Below are 21454 nucleotides of genomic sequence, written 5' to 3' on the forward strand. Positions count from 1 at the left end.
TATTATTAAGTTTCCTGACCCCAAACATTTGAACAGTATTGAAGGTGTCTCTTTTTCTTCTTTCATTTCAATTTTTTCGGGAAATAGCATCATAACCATTTAACTTTGTTTTGTAGAAGAAGGGCAGTCAATAACAGCTTTGAAATGACATAAGGCTGACTAAATCTCATTTTTGGATCTTAAAGGGACAAATACTGTGGTTATTGTCTGGTAATATCCACCCACCTGTTGTTGTTTTCATTGTTTAGAGTTGTTCATAGTTCTGTTTTTCAGGCTTGGCAGCCTGTGTGTTGTGTTTCTGTTTCTGGGTGGGTGTGTCAGAGTTGTCGTCATCGGTCAGCACAACAGTTGTCAATGGTGCTTGCTAGGTTTGAATATTGCATCATGAGTTGAAACACGTGAGCTTTGTGTGTACGCGTGCAGTTTGTTGTCTTGACAGCATAATAAACTTAAGCGCTGTCCCCTTAATCTCCCCCTTTAGATTTATTTGATCCATTTTAGCATTTGTTTGTTTGTGCTTGCTTGGCTTTTCCTCCAAGAATGCAACTCTTATTCAGGTCAATTTGGTTTTTGCTTTCTTGCACGTGTGTTCACATGCCTAAAAATGTGTGGTGTAGTATTGCTGCTTGTTGGCTTGGGCTATTTTATTGAGCCCACCCTCGATACATGTGTGTGTGTGTGTGTGTTTTCTGGCAGAGTTGTGTGTCTCTAATCTGAACCATCTTTCCAAGTGCCATTTGACCTGAATGAGCAGTTTAGCAACGTACAGCAGAGAAAAGAAGCCCCCCACCCCTCCAGAGTGAATCGCAGAAGAGAGTGAGTGTGAAAGCCTAGAGAGGTACAGGTGAAAGCTTTTACTGAGGCCTGGGAAATGCCTGTCACTCTCTGGCACAGTGGTCCCAGCTGAATGTCTGGAGTTTGCAATATTGTTCACTATTAAGCTATCTAGGATTAAGGATTCGAAGAAACCTCGAATGGCAACTTTGCCCCATGAACGCATGGTTCTTGAAATCATGTCGTCTGTTCAGGAGAGGTGTGCTATTACTTTGATCAAACTTACTTTGATCAAACTTACCACCCGTTGAGTGGTAAAATGGTTCAGTCGAATCTTTAAATCCATTCAGAAGTTTGGGATTTTTTATTTTTTTATGTTTTTCAAAAAAGTATTTTATAGTCACCAAGGCTGCATTTATTTGATCAAAATTATAGTAAAAATTGAGGAATGTTATTGCAATTTAAAATAACTTTTTTTGTTGTAATGTGTGAAAATAATTCTTAAAATGCTAATTTAATTTCCTCTGGTGCTGATTTGATGCTCAAGAAACATGAAATTTCATGATATGTTGAGGATTCTTTGATAAATGGAAAGTAAAAAAAAAAAAAAAACGGCATTAATTTGAAAGAACTAATTTGCAACGTCATAAATGCATTTTCCTATGACTTTTGATCAATTTAGTGCATCCTTGATGAATAAAAGCCTTTAAGGAGACCTATTATGCCCCAGAATGTGTCTGGGAAGTTCCAGCTCAAAATACCCAACAAATGATGTATTATATTGTTTTGAAAATGCCAATTTTGAATGGAAGCTGAAATGCTATTTTCTCTTTAAATGCAAATGAGCTGCTGCCCCCTTTTCCAGAAAAGAGATGTCTTTACAGCTCGGTCCTCAGATACTCTGATAAAAACATCTGTTTTGGTTTTGATTACCATGTCTATTTTGTTGAAATAATCAGTTTTAAACGATAGTAGTTTAAACTTCTGATATAGGGTTTCTGAGTGAGCACACGCATCCAAAGTATGTGCACCGAAAGCAGCTATCATGCGGCATTTGAATACTAAACTAAGTTCTCTTTCATGTCTTATTGCTCTTAAACTCTCAAATAAACAAGATTGTTAAAAACACAGGAGTTACAAAAACAGTCGGTTATGTTTGTGAAGGTAAACAGCTGGGAAAGAAATAGCATGTTTATTTTAGATCTGTGTGGCAGCAGCGTAATATCCAGTAAATAAATCAATAAATCCACTGCTCTCTCGTCTCCTCTGAGGCTGGGATTCTAAATCGTTCTGTGCTCATCGGTGCAGCCAACGACAGAACGGTTTGCATGCTTCGCTCAACTTTCGCCATGGCGTTAGAGGCTTTTTTCAGAACTTTGCAGAGAAAGGCTTACCAAAAAAATTACTGGGCTGTTCTTTTTCACATTTTCTAGGTTGGTAGATGCACCAGGGACCCGATTATAGCACTTAAACACGGAAAAAGTCTAATTTCTTTAAAAATCTAACAAATCAATGGTAGTGAACCATTCGGAGAAATTCAGTTCTCTGTCATTTTTAATGCTCTACAGCTTTACTCACACTACAGAGAGAAATCCACATGTCTGGGACAATGGTGTGTGTGTGTGAGAGAGAGAACAAAAATCAGGCTTAACTAAACCTGATAGTGTTATAGGATAGTGCTGCCCTCCTGTTGGTTGACCTGACGCCACCCTTCACTGTTGGCGGGACAGCCACTCTTTTCTTTTTGTCGAGGATGAACGAAGAACATGGTCCATTGTGAATAGTGATACTCTCAGCAAGTGAGTTCAACTAATGTGCGGTTGCCTGGTTTTTGACTGTATTGATCGGTGGACTTATGTGAGTGTTGTGTGGGATGATGAGTCTGTCCTTAGGGCATTACTGATCGAGACTGTTTTGCCTGTCAAATGAAGAGCACAGACTTCCTCTCTCAGGTTATTTGATTCAGTATGCATTGTTAGGTGTGTACTAGGGATGTGCAAAAATAAGTATTTAGAGGTTTTTCATGAACATGCGCATACTCAAGCTAAATCGCTCTCTTTCTCTCCAGGTGAAGACAGCAGGAAAATACAGTAGAGATGAGTGGTGATTCGAGTCAGGGGGTGGTGACGACCCCTCCACCCCCCAGCGTGGGGAAAAGGGAGGGCTACTTCGACCGCATCAATGAAAACGACCCTGAATACCTGCGCGCGCGCAACATGTCACCTGACCTGCGACAGGACTTCAACATGATGGAGCAGAAGAAAAGGGTCACACAGATACTACAGAGTCCAGTAAGAAAACACAAACCCACACTAAAATGACACTTTGGTGTTCCCAGTGGAAAAATTGCTTGTAAATCTCTTATGCTATTTCTCACCAAATCTTGGACTCAATCTTTTTATCAACTTGTTTTTTGTTATTTCCCTTTCAGCAACTGGTTTTGTATTTCTTTCTGGAACTGATTGATCATAGGCCTCATTTATTTGAGCTTATGCAGCTCAATTGTTGAGTTAAAAAGCATTAATTGTGGATAATTTTGGAAATATTCACTCAAAAAATGAGACCTATGATCAGTTAGTTCCAAAACGAAATACAAAACCTGCGCTAATGGAAAGAAAACAAGTTGATAAAAATATGAAATCCTATATTTGGTAATAATATAGAAAAATGAGAAGCATTTGACCATTTTTGTCTGGGAACACCACATGTGTAACAACTCAAAACATTTTTTGTAAGTTTTAGTCCAATGTGACAACATTAACTATCGTTTTCAGGAAAAAGATGATCTTTTTTTGCTTAAAGTGATCAGAACACAACATGAGGCTCAAAAGTAAAGGTTCCAAAAGGTTGTTTTTTGCAGGGATACCATACCATGGAAGAACCATTTTTGGTTTCCCAAAGAACCTTCAGTGAATAGTTCTCAGAACAGTTTTTTCTTAGCGTGAAGAACATTAAAAAGGTATTTACAAAAAACATTTTCCAATGTAAAGAACCTTTTGTGCAATTTAAAGGTTCCATAGATGTTAAAAGTTCTCCAAAGAACCATCAATGCCAATAAAAGAACCTTTATTCACCTTTGAAGAACCTTAAACATCCATGGAATCTTTTCAACACACAAAAGGCTGTTTACAGTGGAAAAAGTTTTAGTTTGTGAAATGTCCATCACACTAACAACAACAAAAAAAAGGTTCTTTTGGTTCTTCTTTTTCTGAAAGGTTCTTTGGGGCACCAAAAATGGTTCTTCTATGGCATCACAGAGAAAAACCCTTTATTTTTAATGTTTTGTAAAGTTATTGTACTGTACAGGGATGTTTTTCCACTTTTCCACTGATTTAATCAGCAAGAATGTGCTTTCAACATAACAGTGTTTACTTATAGATTTTATAGGTTGTTTCGAGCCATGGGGTTTTGAGTAAATGCCACACTGCCATGAAGTTTACATTTTAAAACTTCTAAAGTTGGTTTTGAACCCAGCTGGTTGCACCTTACACTGCCTCTCTGTTGACAATGAAAGATTTATGGTTTATTCTTGTCAGATGAGTAGGTTGGTCAGTCACTTAATTATGTGTTTGCTGTGATGTTTTGAGTTACAGCTAAATCGTGCGCACAAAGCCACAGCTGCACCATAAAACCATCTGGAAGACCACACCGTATTACACGCACACCGCCGACTTCCATAGCTTGTATATAAACACAATCCAGCCAGCAAAAGCACCTCTGACCTACAGTAGAGAGAGATTATAGCGAACGCACACACACGCGAGATTAGTTAACACACACACTGCCGGAGAGATTACAGTGAACATACTGCACAGATTACACTCCTGCAGACATTTCAGCAAACACATACTGTGTTTAAAGGAATGTTCAGAGTTACTTGTATTCAATACAAGCTAAGCAGTATGGATGGCATCTGTCACATGCTGTCGATTACCACCGCAAATAAATCCAATACATTGTGAAAACAACTACTTTTGTTCAGCAAGGGCACGTTCAATTAGTTAAAAGTCACAGTAAAGACATCTAGTCGTGACGTATTGTCAAGTATGGTGACCCATACTCGAAATTGGTGCTCTGCCTTTAACCCATACAAGTGCACACACACAGCAGTGAGTAGTGAACAAATCCACACACACACACACACACCGTGAACACACACCCGGAGCAGTGGGCAGCCATGCTGCGGCGCCCGGGGAGCAATTGGGGGTTCGGTGCCTTGCTCAAGGGCACCTCAGTCGTGGTATTGAGGGTGGAGAGAGCGCTGGACGTTCCCTCCCCCCACCTACAATTCCTGCCGGCCGGGGGCTCGAACTCGCAACCTTTCGATTACGAGTCCGACTCTCTAACCATTAGGCCACGACTTCCCCAAAAGCACGTTCCCTGATCGGGAATCGAACCCTGGCCGCGGCGGTGAGAACGCCGAATCCTAACCACTAGACCACCAGGGAAGGGATGTATAATCTATAATGTCACAAAAGGTTTCGGTTTAAAATAAATTCTTCTTTTGATCTTTCTGTTCACCAAAGAATCCTGAAAAAGTATCATGGTTTAGAATATTAAGCTGTTTTCAACTGATTTCAACATTGATAATAAAAGCATAATATTTCGTTTTGAGCACCAACAGTCGCTGAAAATTCACCTTTGCCATCATAAATGACATGTTAAATATAATAATGTGTATATATAAATATATTCAACGTATTTTTAATTTGAATGATATTTAATAGTATTACTATTATACAGCATTTTTAATCAAATAAGTGCAGCATATAAAAGACTTTAAAAACTTGAAAAAAAAAAAAACTTCCTGACCCAAAACTTTTGAACGGTAGTGAATGTTTTGGAGTTGAGATTCTTGAAGTTTCTTGTAAAATTATAATTTTTAAACCGTGTAATATCCAGTTGTTACTGCATACATGTATTGTAAGAAAAAGCATCCAATTAAAAATGTGTGCAAAATTATTTGTAATTTTCATTAAATAAATATAAAAAATATACAATTAGAAAAACTAGAGAAGCTCTGTAGAGTCTGAGCACTGTATTTTCAGTTTGTGAAATTGAAATGGATTCTGTTATTCCCTGTGATTGTGATAAAAACAGAGGCGGTGTGACCGTACGGTTAATTACGGCAGCGCCGCTGGGCTTTATTAGCAGCAGCTGTCCGAGCACGTGTTTGAGACACACTATATACTCGTCTCACTCATCCTTCACTCTGTGTGGAGACGAGCCAGGCAGGGCAGGTGTATCGAAACACAGGCCTGTGTGTTTACGTCTGCACCATCCGAGCTGATTCAACAAGCCACTCTTTCATCTCCCTCTCTCTCTGCAGGGTTTCTGCATATGTGCACACACGCAGAAGAGCGCTGCTTAAATTACACGTCTCTCTGTAGACTGTGTTTAAGGTCAGACTATTATAGGCAGGGCGGAGTTTGCTATACTTAGGCCTCATCTGTGCTGTCACAACCAAAACAAATGAAGACATCTCAACGTCAACGTATCCCACTCAGGAACCAAGCGGAAAAATAGCGGTTTGCACTGAGGGGCCACTGATATTTACTTAGAAGGTGAAACAATATGTTAATGATATTAAACTGTAATGGTACAATTTAATTTGTCTCCAATTTCCTCCCTTGGTTTATTTTTAGTTCCCCCACTCCCCTCTGTTTCCCTCTTCAGCATTAAAGCATGCCATTCCCAGAGTAGTAGCTGTTTTCCAAGAGCGCTGTGGTTTGGGTCAGTCGGGACACTTACGTTTGAGAGGAATTTGTGCTAAGAGGCAGGCAGGGTCGTTCATACCCCGTCCCGGGCGTGCACTACTCATTCAAGCACAATTTAATACTCACACAGGGAACTAGAGTCCCAGGGTATACCCATCTCACCTTTTGTAATTTGGCCGATTTTGGCTCGGGCTGCTTCGTTTGAAGTGCAGCCTGTGTGAGGTGGATGGGTTACTAAAGCAAATTCTGATCAATACAGACGCTGACCCACATTACAATATCACAAAGCTCATATAACACCCATCTTCCCCCATGACAGATACAGTTTTAAGGTTTGATATTAATGTAGTTACTATGTTTTGTGCTGTTGTGAGGTTAGATTGACACCGCTTTGATCTAGTGACAAGTGTGGGCATGTTAGCCCATTTTTTTGTGATGGCGTATCCCTACAAGAGCATGTTGGCTGCAGGTTTGTTTTTTGTGGCATGTTTGATGATTCCCACGATTAATCTTCCATCATGATGCAGTTCACCTCCTAAAAGCACTTTGTTCAAATATTTAAATATTCACCTATTTAGTTAAATTATTTTAGGTCATTGAGTTCAAGACGAGCATCAGTTTTACTATTACCCAGACTTAAAGGGATAGTTCACCCAAAAATGAAAATTGTCAACAATTACTCACCCTAATGTTGTTCCAAACCTGTAAGACCTTCGTTCATCTTCAGAACACAAATTAAGATATTTTTGATGAAATCCAAGAGCTTTCGGACCCTGCATAGACAGCCACATGTCACATGGACTATTGTTTAAATAGTCCATGTGACATCAGTGGTTCAACCGTAGTTTTATAAAGCTACGGAAATACTTTTTGTGGAACTGACACAGAAGGGAAGAAATTGTTGAATTTAGTCGCTATTTTTGTTTTCTTTGCACAAAAAGTATTCTCGTAGCTTTATAAAATTACGGTTGAACCACTGATGTCACATGGTCTGTTTTAATCATGTCCTTGCTACCTTTCTGGACCTATAGTCAGAAAGCTCTCGGATTTCATCCAAAAAATAAAATTTTTGGGTAAACTAACCCTCTTAAGGCTGCAGCGAAATTTGGGCAAAATGTCACCGAACAGCTGTTAATGTGCTTCACTTTTACAGATAAGATCCGCAACCCCTTACCGTAACTTGGGGCTATTACGTGTGCATTAACGTCATGAATTTATGGCTTCTTTCTTTCTCTTTTTTTCCAGTGTATGTTTGAATGAGGCTCTTATTCAAATCCAAACAAATTTGAGGGCCAATTTAATTTGCTTCCCATGTAGTTTGTTTCACCCTAGATTAGGAAATCAAGCCCCAATGAACTTCACTGACCCACACACACACAAAGTCACTGAGAGTTTGGCAGGGACGGCCTGCACATGGATACACACACACCATGCCCACTTCCTTGTGGCTGCTTGCCGATGGTGACTGTGGAAATCAGACTTTCTTTAGCTCAATCTCTCTAGACCTGTGGTGTGCACTAGGATGCCCTTGTGGTGGCAAGTTAAAGTGCTTTATGGGACACACACATCAGCCAAAAACACATCCCAGAATTGACAGAGAATCTGTAGATTTGAAGAGGAATCCTGTTTTCACTCATCACCAAACACCAATGACTTGTACATAAGGGTACTGTCATTTTAGACGCTTCCAAAACTGTTGCAACAGAGATGGAAATACAATTTTTAAATACATGAATTATGTTTCCATCTTTGTTGCCACAGTTTTGTTAGTGCCTTTTTCTGTTTTAAAGAAGGGGGTGTCCCAACACTTTTGTCTTTATAGTGTCTATACAAGTCATTGGTGTTTGGTGATATGTTTTTGGCTCCAGGTCTACATTTAAAGTCACACCAGAGGTGTTCAGCTAGGATCAGGACTTGGCTTTCTGCAGACCAGTCAAGTTCTTCCACACTGACTGAATCAATCATGTCTTTTTGAAACGTGTCTTATACACAGAGACACTGTCATGTTTGAATAGAAAAGGGTCCTGTCCAAAATGTTGCTATAAAATTAGAAGCACACAATTCTGTAGAATATCATTATATGCTTTAACATTAAGATTTGTACTCATAGAAATGACTAAAGTAGTCAAACATGTTCATTAGAAGGGGGTGACCCAATACTTTTGGCAATATAGTGTATCTCTCAAAGATTTGATGCCAAGTAATCTGTAAGTAAGAACGTACAGTCATCGTAACTGAGGCATTGTGTCAGTTTGAGTGCTCTGTCAGTGTCTGTTTATCCTGTGATTCATTCTGTGGTCTGAGCTCTTTGATCACCCTGTGCCTGAGACTCCAAGCAGGTGTGTAGAATGACAGCGCTTCATACAGAAGAGCTTTGTGCTGCTTATTAAACCAGTTCCGGATGGTTTTCTTCCCTACACATTGAAAATAAACTGTTCCAGTAGACTTAAAAATGGATTTTGGGCGTACCCAAAGAATTTAAGATGGTACTTTCATCCTTCACTACCTTGTTTTTCTGTTTAGAGTCTTCTTCAGCTCTTCAGAGTAAGTGGAGTAGGCCTATGGGTTAATAGACTTAATTAGTCATCAAGATACAAGTGGAAAAAACTGAGTACAGAAGGTTTAAACATGCAGGAGCGTGAGAGGATTACGGCTCTGTGTCCATCTCTCATTACAGTGTGTGAGTCATCTCTAATCCTGTGTTTTCTTTCTCTTTCAGGCGTTTAGGGATGAGTTGGAGGGAATGATCCAGGAACAGATGAACAAGGGGAACAACCCCACAGGACTGCTTGCTCTGCAGCAGATCGCAGACTTCTTCATGGCCAGCTCCGTCGCCGGCTTCTCCACCTCCCCCCTCAGTGAGTATCACACCATAGTGTGGCTCATCTACACAGGAACAGATTGCAACATTCCTCCAGTACTCCGATGTCCCAGACTGCCCCACTTCTCCACCTGTTCAGAGTTACACAGGTCGCTAAATATCAGATATTCCCATAAACAGACATTGAGGGAGGAAATACGACTAGCCGACTCAGGAAAGCCTTTGCATTCTTTCATCTTACTACTTCCTCCCTTATCACCCCATCCAGCCCCTCCACGCATGTATCTGTTTTCTCTCTGTGCTCTGCTATGCGGAACTAATCAGCAGAACTTCAGTGAGCCCCTTTTAGTGCTTTCTGTACATTCAGAGTCATAGCTTAAATCCCATAGGTGTCTGTAGACTATGCACAAATCTAGAGCACAATCTAGGACATATAATGGAAAAAGGTATGAGACTTAGAAATAAGACTTTGTCATTTTATAATTTTTATATCTAAAACTCTCAATGCCATCCACTCTTTGCCCACACCATTTATGTAAACAAAGTTGCAAAAACAGGCCATTTAAAATGTGTCCAGTTGTGGTTTTTGAATAATGGCTACCCACATTTGCGCACATGAGGTCTGTTCAATGGAGATTTTGAAAGCAGAAGTTCTCAATCATTGCTGTATACTGAGCTCTAGATTTATCCAGCTGGAGTTCTATAACAAGTTCTGAAATGAGTTCCGGAGCATAGTTCTGGAAAGAGCTCTGGAATACTTGGCGATCTAAAGTTCAAGGATGAGGTCTGAAATGTTTAGTTAACTGGAGCTCAAAGGTGGGTTATGAAATGTTTAGTCAACTGAAGCTGTAGAATGAGTTCTGCAATGTTTAGTAAAGTGGAGTTCTGAGACACTTTTGGAACATTTAGTCATGAAGTTCGTGAAGTTTCTAGAATTTTCAAGGTTAAGTTCTAAACCCTTTGGTGAACTGGAGTTTAACGATGAATTCTGGAATGTTTAGTCAAGTGGAGCTCGAGAGAGTTCTGGAATGGAAAGTATACTGGAGTTTGAGAATGATTTCCTGATACTTGTAATAACTGGAGGTCTGAAATGAGTTCTGGAGCATGTAGCCAAGTGAAACTCAATGGAATGCGTAAGCAACTGGAGCTCTAGAATGATTTCTAGAATGTTTTTTGCAACTAGAGTTCTGTAATATACAAACTGCCATTCTAAAAAGTCTGTGAGCATTCTAGATGTGAAGTGCTGACTGTTTATTGTAGCTGGATCTATTGTATAGCTGAATTTGAGCTTTTCTTTTTATAACTATTATTGGATTTCCTTACTGTTCTATGACCAGAATCCCTGAAGGTTCTAAATAAGCTACGGTAAATTGATTACAGCAATGTTTTTAGCTGTGTAAACTACATCAGTCTAACTGAAATATCTTTATTAGATTCAGGTACATCAGTGTTTCATGGACACTCTCGGGGTGTTATCAGTTAATCAGGACACTGCACTCACTTTATTTAGTCTGAGTTTGATTAGTATCAAGGTTTCGATTTACACTCGTTTGTTGTCCATTTTCCCATGACAGCAGTATAGAAATACCAATTTCAATTTGTGCGCTTAAGTGGGCTAATAAATATTTAAGTGAAGTCCATCTTATAAAATGGTTCAAACCTGTTCTTGAATTGTCCCTTGTTGCTCTGTTTTCTCAGGTTTGGGCATGGTGATCCCAATAAACGACATGTTCAGCATGGAGTCCAGTACTATGGTGAAGGGAGAGAAACAGATCCGCTGTAAACTTGCCAGCCTCTACAGACTAGTGGACCTGTTCAGTTGGGCCCACTTCGCAAGCTGTTACGTTACTGTAAGGCACAGCTTTATATCATTAATATCGCTGCCACAGATTAAATATTATACTTGTTTTTGGTGTCAATATTGTAAAACAAGGAAGTGAAAGTCAATGATGTACATTGTGTAATCCAGCGTTTAGCATCCATTCCTGCAGGCGATAAACATAGTTCCACTAACTAGACACTCCCAGTTTAATACATGGAGAAAGATATCTGCTTTCCCATTCATTATCAAATCAAATTATTATTAAATTACACGTCTACTTTTCAATGGTTGTTAATGGACAAAGATGCTTTTTGTCTTCATAATGCTGTAGTTATTGTTATTGCATCTGCACTCATGCTGATGATCTTAACAGGTGTGCTAAATAAGGAAATATCAAATTTTGAGTATCTGGATGCCTGTTGGAATAGATGAGGAAACCCTGAGCTAACTTGATCAGTAGAGGAAAAACAGTTGCTTATTTTTTTTTTTTTTTTTTTTAACTTCTAGGTTCGTGTCAGTAAGGAGCAGGATCATATACTCATCATCCCCAGAGGACTGTCCTTCGCTGAGGCCTCTGCGTCCAATCTGGTAAACAAACTGTCTGTCTTGCATTATCATGGCAGAGCCTGATAGCGGTTCTGGGAACGGCTCGAGCATCACACCACAGGGCTACCGGGGTCACTTTGAGTGGTGGCTTTAGTTGAACTCACATTCCAGTAAGACTTAAAATAGATTAGATTCAGGCTTGTGCGATTCTTACCGTTGGAATTCATTTATCAGTTACAAATTATGTTTATTAAATGGTCAATAATTACAATAATAACTACCGTTGTGATAGCTTCAGGTTATATTTTGTGCTGCTTTGGCATTTTTTGTGTGTGTGTGTTCTAGCAGTTTGTTTAAATTATTAATGAGACAATAATATTGCCTAGAGCTTAATGTGTGTTTTCCTGTGCGCTTGGGATTTTTGCAGTCTGATATGTGCTGTGCACAGAGGGAATGCATTGGCAGACCTTGACTGAGCTCAGTGCTCGTTGCCAATGTTTGACGAGGGCTTAATCAGCCGGTTATTTCTTTGAAATCTCAGAGTGGGTTTTGGATTTGTACTAGCCTGTGTGTTCATGTCCGTCGGAGGCTTTTAGTGCCTGTAGTTGTTCATGCTTTATTATTTTCTAATCGTATTGCGGTGGTTCTAAATCCTGGTCCTGGAAAACCCCAGCAAAAAAGGCCAAAGTATACTTAAGTTTTGACATGAACACTTGGCTAATACACCATTTGAGAGCATGTGCGAACACAGGTATTCAACACACTAGAGAACACTAGAGTGCACTAGAAAATATAATCTTTGTCCAGTGTCTGCTATATCTCTCCAGAAGTTACGAACGGTTAAAATGTCTTTGTACTCATTTTAACTAGAATTGCGTGTATCTCTTAACCCACACAAGCGCTCATAAACGCAAACGTCTATTTTTCGTATTCATCTCCAGTAGTTTATCGTTTTATCGTGAAAAAGCCATAGATATTGTTGCGACCTTGTGGACCAATTAATTTGTGCAAAAACCCTCAAGGTGTTTGTCTACACTTGTTCACACTGGATCTGGAGTCAAATCAGATTCTGTTAAAGTCAAAGCTTTAACAAAAGTGCACATATCAAGTTTATACAAGCATGTGCGACTGCATTTGCACCCTATATATACCCCAATAGTTGATGAATAGAATCAAACCAGTTCTTGAGGTTTCGCTTTTGAGCGTTTTTCTCTCCTGCTGGCATATTAATGAGTTTTAACACGCTGCTCGTGGTGGATGCTGTTTTGACAAATTCCTGCCAATCAGGTGATTTAACACTGGAACAAATTTGTGAAGCACATTTGTCCTCCTGCCTGCAGCATTTATGACTCAGTAAACCGAATTGAATGTGCTTGAGGTGAGCGGCGGCAGCATCTGCGTCTGACTTGCACTCTTGTGCTGGCTAATGCTGTTAATGCAGCGCTATGCTGAATTGTGTTTGGGCTTGAGTTACGACTACTGCCACAAACACATTTTTCACGGTCATGAAAAACACACAAAGTCATTGTGCCATTTCAGGATTAGGGCAGATGAGATTTTTTGGTCATTTATAATAGGTGCATGTTGACCTTTTTATGCATGGATCAAAGCCATTACAGGTTTGTCCAGTTTCATTTTGTTTGCATGGACGGTGTGTTTTAGAGTTAAAGACTGAACTCTTTTGCATAGTCAGAGCACACAGGATTTTTTGTCTCTGTGTGTATGAGAGCGATAGAGCGAGATCTCAGTGTTGCTGACACAGTCATTCAGAGCTCCAGTTCTCCTCTTCTGTGGGCGTGGCCTTTGGGACGGTGCCTGCTGGAACGAGGCCAGCAATCTGGGTCAGAGTTTTATTAACCCTCTACACGATCACTCACGTTCACACACTCTTCTATACTCATTAGTTCACTAAACCCGCTTAACAGAGAACAACATTACATTAACGGCAGAGAATAGTGCATTAATACGCAAATTGGGATGCACCTATGGTATCATTGTATTGTATGTAATTTGGGACACAACCTCTGGTCTCTTGAAATCACTTGGGCCTTTCCTTCAATGTACAATCAAAAAAACTCAATTTGGGGTATTATTGATGTCCATGGCCCACATTGTGCAGGATGGGTTACGCACCAAAGTTTAAGACTACTTAAAAATAAACATATGGACACATTGGCGAAGTTTTACAGGCTAAAAATGCCCATTATATAATGTCAACATTGTTTCAATGTATGAAGCACATCTCACACAGACTTTTAAACCAAGCAGCTTTCTGTTGGTCAACATGGTGAATCCAATCTGAGCCTGTTGTGAAAAATGCCTGGGGGAAGTTCCCAATCCCTTGGATTTCTATTGAAATGATTGGATTTTCCCTATGAAAACCTGCCAAAGAACAGTAAATATGGCCGCACCTTAAGAAATGTGTTCAAATCCCTAACCGCAGGTATGAGCAATGTTGATTAGTAAAGTTTTGCTAAAGCAAGCATCACTGTAACACTTACATAATGTGGCATGAGATTTCATGTCTGTGGAGCAACCGCTGTAAACCCATCCAAATGTTCATGTAACAGGAAATGTAACTTGTTGTTTTGTTTTTTCCTTTTTATGCTTTTTATGTGCCCTGTTAAATGTGTTTTTCACTCCTTAAAAATCTAGGAATGTGCTTTATTTATAAAGATTACTATATTCATGCTTTTTCTGGACTGTTTTTTAAGCAAGATGACAACAGAAATCAAACCACACACTGGTTAAAGCATAAGTTTAGTTTTCCTCAGGGATTTACCCTACTTTTACCATTTATTACATCATAAACTAAAACCAACTTTAAGCTACAACTCTCTCTCCAAGTGAGATGCAAGATTTCGCAAGATCTCATGAGAGAACAGCTAGGTCTGGTTTCAGTCCATTAGCATTAGTTTGGTGGCATAATACAGCAGGTATGTCCATACAAAAGTGAACCTATTTCCTGTGGGGATGTGCTAGTAACCGCTGCAGTAAGAATTGCATGAGGAAGATGGGAGTGTGTTTTTGTGTCAGAACAGTCGTATGATATTAGTAGCTGTGTGTATAAATATGATCTGTATGAGGTTGGATGTCATTCTGAGCTCATTAACAGCAGCGGGACAGTGTGTTTATTTTAAGCTGGTAGTGATATGGGGTGTGGCATTGACAAGCATGTGAAAGACATGTTGGGTGGCCTGTTACAGGGCAAGCATGTGATGCAATCTGATATGCGGTCAGAGCTCTAGAAGAATTGGACATGCACAGGCACCTTCATTCACTCGCACACAACCGATGATTTATGAATAATGTTAATACTAGTTAACACTAAAAGTTTTTTAAGCTCTCTTATGCTCAATAAAAAGTTTAAAAGATCAGCATTTATTCGAAATTGAAATTCTCTACAGTTTCTGCTGTCGCTTTTGATCAATTTGCTGGAGAAAGTATTAATTCCTTTTAATACAAAAATCTTACTGACACCAAACCTTTGAATGTTAGTGTAAATCAGCTTAATCGGGCTGTAAACTTCCTGGAGTATTTCCCCATTGGTCATCATCTGTTGACGATACCAGGAACTGGAGGCTTATTTAAAATGTTAACCGAATCATCCACCGGTTCTCAGTGTATCTCAGATGACGGTTCCTTCCTGAGGTGCACAGTGTCAGCATTAATAGGAAATGAGTGAGAGTGTAGGATGTGGGAATAAAGAGCGATCAGATGCTGTATCTGTGCTAATATGAATTTCTTTAATAAAGCTTGTGTAGCCTCACAGTTTTTGGGGGTTTAGGAGGGTTCTAGCCTACATTTTTACAATCATCTTCAGTGATAAACTGCATTGTGTTTCTTTGGTTCTCCAGGTGAAGGTGAATATTCTCGGTGACGTGATCGATCAGGGCTCCACCAACCTGCAGATCGACCCGGCTGGCTTCAGCCCTCACGCTGCCATCTACTCCGTGAGACCCGACGTGCGCTGCGTCATTCACATAAGCACACCGGCCGCTGCTGCCGTAAGTGTCCGTGCAGTCACACATGCTTCTGCTCCACATGCTCTAACAGTTCCAAAGTAATATGTAGCTGAAATTTACATTATAACTGTAAATCACCATGACTTGCACTGATCTCTTCTGCCATGTCAGGTGTCGTCTATGAAGTGCGGCCTTCTGCCCATCTCTCAGGAAGCTCTGATCCTGGGTGACATTGCCTATTACAACTACCAAGGCAGTCTGGACGAGCAAGAGGAGCGCATAGAGCTGCAGAAAGCCCTCGGACCATCAACGAAGGTGAACTACCTCCTGTGCTTGTCATTAGCTATGTATCCATCCACCTATTTTTATTTGCATTTTGGGATATCGCATAAAATACGTTGAATGGAAACACCAAGATGAGCAAAAATTCTAAAAATGCACAAAAAAAACGTATGCATTCAACTAAGGGTGTGTTCACACTTGTCGTATTTTGGTTAAATTAAAACAAACTCTGGTGCGATTGCTCTGTTAGTGCAGTTCATTTGAGTAAGTGTGAATGCTGCCATGTGGACCAAACTTCCAAACGAACTCTGGTGCGGTTCAAATGAAATATGAACGGAACATAGACCAAATACTTTTAAACAAACCGAAAACAGGAAGTAATGACAAGATGCGACATCATTTCATGAAGAGAACAAGCGGCGTATTCAAAGCAAAAATGAGCAGAGGGCAAACAAGGAGGTAAACTGCTTTTTATGAGCTCTTTGTGAGTTCGCAGGTGGTAAAAATAAAATCATATACACGCAAAAATGAGCGCGCTTAGTCTAGCAGACAGCATTAGGTGTATTCGACTTACAACTTTGATGTCATTCACCTGCAGCGTCACTTTAAGTCAAATGCTTCGTTATAATTAACTCCCAAAACTGCGTTCCCAAACAGCAGGTTCGGAAAATAAGATAAAATTGCGCTCTGAAGTTCGTAATTTACTGTATACAAAAATTATTATATACAGTGCCTTCTCCTACTGCGGCAAATGTAATTTTTCTTCCTAATGTTTAGCGCAACTTAATCAGTGACAATTTTTTTTTCTTCAACTCACTGGATGGAAATGATGCTTTATTCGCAATATTCCAATGTTGCGCGCAAGTTTAATCCGTGACTTTGGATGGAAACGAAAGTGAAAAATGCAGTTTGTAAATGTGCAAAATAATTACGTATGTGTTGTGTGTGTTGCAGGTGTTGGTTTTAAGGAATCATGGGGTTGTAGCTCTCGGGGAGACCATTGAAGAGGCCTTTCACTACATTTACAACGCTCAGTTTGCCTGTGAAATACAGGTAAAACTTTCTTAATTCTCCTAGACTTTTACAGTTTATTGGATTTTTGTGATGCTTTTTAAACACAAAGGTACACATGGCTAATAGAAAGTCTGGTGCTGACTGGGTAATTCTGATGGCTGTAGTGCATTTAAACATCACTATACCAAGTTGTGTATACAAGGTATCTTATAGGCCATACTAGACTGACTCGCAGGCATTTATTGAAGGGTAAATAGCAACCAACGTGTTAGTATTGTAGCACTAACTTGTCTGTAGAACATGTTTTTGGTCTGCCCAAGTTTTAATGTGATGAGGCAATCATTACAAATGAAGCTCAAACTTTGAACGGCTTCTTTTGTAAGACCCAGAAAAAATTAAGAATTTTTTTTTTTTTTTTTTTATATATTACTCGTTAATTTTTCTGGGCACTGCTTTAATAGTTCAATTCAATTTTGGTAATCAAAAAGCATGTCTAATTAATTGAAATCATGAAATGTATGCAATTTAACGAATTAAAAATAAATTAACAAATTAAGTTTTATCAAGTTAAAATGTTTTTTTTTATTTTATTTTTTTTTATGCTTATTTATTTTTCTATTTTTATTTTTTAACAAATTCTGTTTGTTTGTTTTTCCCAGGTTTTTTTCTATGTTCTGTATTGATGGTTTAAATAATTGTGTGTTTGTTTTTTTCTCAGAAATTCTATGTTGTGTTTTTTTTTCTGGTAATTTAATTAAATGTTAAACAACCCCTTTAATTTTAAGGCAAAGTGCTGTGCAATAGAGGTTAAATGTTCCTTAAAAAATACAATTTTAATAATTAGTAGTAGTAGTTTTACACTGAGACTCCATCCTACTGTATCAGCATCGTCTACAGTCTTATTAGAAGATTAATTTTAATCAAATTTTTGTTTTTGTTTTATAATAAGTTTGTATTGTTTACTAAATGTTGAATCTGTATGTCTGTAAGCTGATACAGCAGGTAAATATCAATAAAGCCAATAGATTTCTGTAAAATATCTGCACATTTCTCTGTAGGTGAATGCATTCTCGTGCGCTGGAGGAGTGGAGAACCTGATCGTCTTGGATCTGGAGAAGTACAAATCTCGGACGCAAGGGGTGGCAGAAGCCGGGGTCAACATGGGCTCTCAGCACAAGTGGAGGCTGGGAGAGCTGGAGTTTGAGTCGCTCATGAGAATGCTGGACAACCTGGTAAGTGCTTGTGTGATACAGATACAGCGCAACTTCGCTTTAGACCAAGCTGTCAAGCCAAAAACAGCCCAAAGCATCTGCTAAATGACTACTTACTACCAGTCCAGCTGTGTTTGAGAGGAATAATCACAGCGGAGAGACTGGAAAATCACTTCTTTCTTCGTCTTTGTCTTTTTCTTTTTCCGCCCTCCTTCCTCCTATTAGGCAGATAGGCGTAAAGAGAGAGAGCCAAAACTCCTCTCTCTTCTTGCTGACAGTCTCGTTCTCCAGCTGTGCAGACGTGCTGTTTTCTCTCTCTCTGTCCGTGTGAGATAGGGAAGAACGCAGGCATGTGGAAAGTCTGTTTTCTCGGCCGCGGCAGAAGAATGGAGTGATGTGGAAGATGATAATGATATGGTGTGTCGCTCAGTGAGCCGCCGTCACCAGCTCTCAGTGAGCCGATACGGTTTTCCTGCTTCTGCTGGGGAGTTCGGTTACATAATGTGCTTGAAATGCAGATGGACTTTTAAAAAAGCGCTTTTTGTAGTTGGCTATTTCTTTCTGCAAAGTCCGTTTCCAAGCAGAGGCTGATTATATAAACCAATTCAGTTGAATTATTCATTAAGCTCATTCATAAAAGGCATTTAAATTATTTAAGAATAGGTCTCGTCCTTATAGTTACTAGAATTTAACTAGTTTTTCATTTTTTCTGTTTATTAAATTGTGATTTTATGTATTCATAGTATTTATGGATTTTGTTCTTTTGCAAGCTTTTTTTTCTGTTTCTACTATAAAGTAGTTTTGCATACTTTCTATTTTTGATGTATATTCTAAAGATTTGTGTGTTTCTTTCAGGGTTACAGGACAGGCTACACGTACCGGCACCCAATCGTGCGGGAGAAGCTGCGGCACAAGAGCGAAGTAGAGATTCCTGCGACAGTGACGGCGTTCATGTTCGACGACGACGACACTCCACGCTTCCCTCTGAAGCTGCTGCAGCAGCGGCAGCAGAGAGAGAAAACACGCTGGCTCAATTCACCCAACTGCTACATGAAGGTGAACGTGTCAGACGGGGCGAGCGAGGAGAACAGACGCACCAAGACCACGGTGAGGCTCAGTTCATCTTTGTTATGGTCATCTGAGATTTGGGCAGTCCAGTTTTTAAAAGCCTTTTGAATGAAAAAAAAGTGGGGATTGCTTATCAGGGAGGATTTTGTGGACGAGCAAGTAAGTGGTTATTTCCTGAGCATACCTGGAAGTAGATTAAATTAACTCATATTTCTGTCATCACAGAAACTTTTAAAGCCTCATAGAACTTAAGTCAGTTGACTGCCTTCAAGCCTGGTGCCAAACACAGTTCCGTCCTGACCCCTAGTGGTCAAGGCTTTAGTATTACAGCTTTGGCTGCATTTTTAGGGCCCTATGAAAGTATCCTGCATTCCATGTTTTTCTGTTTTAATTATTCTGGATTCCATTTTAATGGTTAAAGTAAATGAAGTAAATTTTGATTTAAAAAAAATAAAAAAAGGCATGTTTGATTAATAGAAATAAAGAAACCTATCCAATTTATTCAAAGTTTAACAAAACGCACAATTTGGAGACCTTATAACATCCTTTTTTTTCAAATTCTGTTTTAATTTCTCAAATTGTTTTTTTTTCTGTTTTAATGGTTTAATTAAATGTAATTAATTAATTAATAAGCATGTCTAGATAATTGAAATCATGAAACGTATACAATTTATCAATAATTTATTAAAAGCTGAACAAATATTACATCTTTGGAGCCATATGAATTTTTTTTTAATTTTTTCCTGAATTCAATTTTAATGGTTTAATTAAATTCGAATAAAAACGTGTATGCATTGCATTCATAAAACTTAAAAAAATTAAATTTTTTATTAAACCTTTTACAATTGAGTACTAAGAAATGCTTTTGTTAGAAATGTTTGATGTCTGTTTTAATTTTCTGAATTTGATGTAATGCAAATTAAAGGCATACGACGTTAACAATTTAATTAATCCTTTAGTTAATCTTAAAATGTAAATAAATGACGATTTTAACAGTTATCTTTTGGCAAATTGCTGCACTGCAGAGGTTCTCTGTTAAAATTAAAACAGGAAAAAATTGTGACTTATAAAATAATTATTATTATTGTTTATTTTGAGAAGTACAATCTACTGTACTGCTGTAATATATATTTCTGTCTTGAGTTAAACCTAACTTTTATTTTGAGAGGTTTTTGTGAACTTTTATATATGATGATAATTTTTATCAACCAAAATGGTGAAATGTTGGTGAATCTGACTCTCAGAGCAGCTCTGATTAAGTGGTTAACTTTAACTGATTAAAGATTAAGCAGACATTTAAATGAAATGTTGTTTGGTCAATATGGATTAGATAAAGCAGTAAAGTGTAAAACAATTGTCAGGCCGTTGGCTCCCTCTGCAGGCATTTGTTATAATGCGTAATGTACATTAGCTCTATTGTTTATACATTATGTATTTTAACAGTTTTGTTCAATAAAATCAATTTCAAAACTAGACATTTATGCATATGTTTTCATGGCGGAAATTTGTGATTTCAACAAATGAGTTCAACATTTTGTGGCAACTCTTTCAAAACAGCAGTCCCTAGACTTTTACGCTGACTCTGAATGCTTTCAAATGCTTCAAAATCTCAGCCTGTATTTATTTTCCTGAATTTTATACTAAATCTCTTTCTCATACTCCTCCTCTGCAGTGGATGAAGTCCGATGACGGTGGAAACGCCAGCGGGACTCCGATCCGCATTGAAGATCCCAACCAATTTGTTCCTCTGAACACGAACCCCAGTGACGTTTTGGAGAAGAGAAATAAGGTGAGCTATGAGTGCGATCAGATGGTTTAAAACTCGCTCAAGGATCCTTTTCACATTTCCGGGGCTCTCAGAAGTGCAAGTCATCTTAGTTGAGTAAAATTCTATAGGTGACCGAAATTATTACATTACCATTTTTGCGTTCACACTTTCTCGAAATACAAAAGAAAAAAATCTACAATAGCATTTCTGTGACTTATTATTACTTACTCATGCCATTTCAAAACATCAGTTTCTTTCTTCTGTTGAACACAACAGATGTTTGGAACAATGTTAATAACCAAACAGCTACTTGTAGCCATGGACTCCTGTGGTATTTTTTCTGTACTATGGAAGTCAATGACTACAGTCAACTGTTTGGTTGCTGACATTCTTCAAAATATCTTTGTTCGCCAAACGAAAGAAACTCATACAGGTTTGTAAAAACTTGAGCATGGTTATCGATCTT

General features: G+C 38.7%; 1 protein-coding gene across 5 annotated transcripts in view; it reads left to right on the forward strand.

The window, feature by feature from the left end:
* The window catches only part of LOC306875528 (gamma-adducin-like), an 86108-nt gene that overhangs the window by 56068 nt on the left and 8586 nt on the right, over nt 1–21454 (forward strand). For all 5 annotated transcript variants that reach the window (XM_079426167.1, XM_079426169.1, XM_079426170.1 and 2 more), the window contains 10 exons: nt 2843–3065; nt 9211–9349; nt 11011–11162; nt 11642–11722; nt 15538–15687; nt 15817–15960; nt 16882–16980; nt 18000–18173; nt 19008–19259; nt 20893–21009. In XM_079426167.1, the coding sequence (XP_079282293.1) occupies nt 2871–3065; nt 9211–9349; nt 11011–11162; nt 11642–11722; nt 15538–15687; nt 15817–15960; nt 16882–16980; nt 18000–18173; nt 19008–19259; nt 20893–21009 (1503 nt within the window). In that variant the 5' untranslated portion in view covers nt 2843–2870. The remainder of the gene's footprint in view (nt 1–2842; nt 3066–9210; nt 9350–11010; nt 11163–11641; nt 11723–15537; nt 15688–15816; nt 15961–16881; nt 16981–17999; nt 18174–19007; nt 19260–20892; nt 21010–21454) is intronic.

Source organism: Barbus barbus (genome assembly GCF_936440315.1).
Source record: "Barbus barbus genome assembly, chromosome: 9".
Taxonomy (NCBI): Eukaryota; Metazoa; Chordata; class Actinopteri; order Cypriniformes; family Cyprinidae; genus Barbus; species Barbus barbus.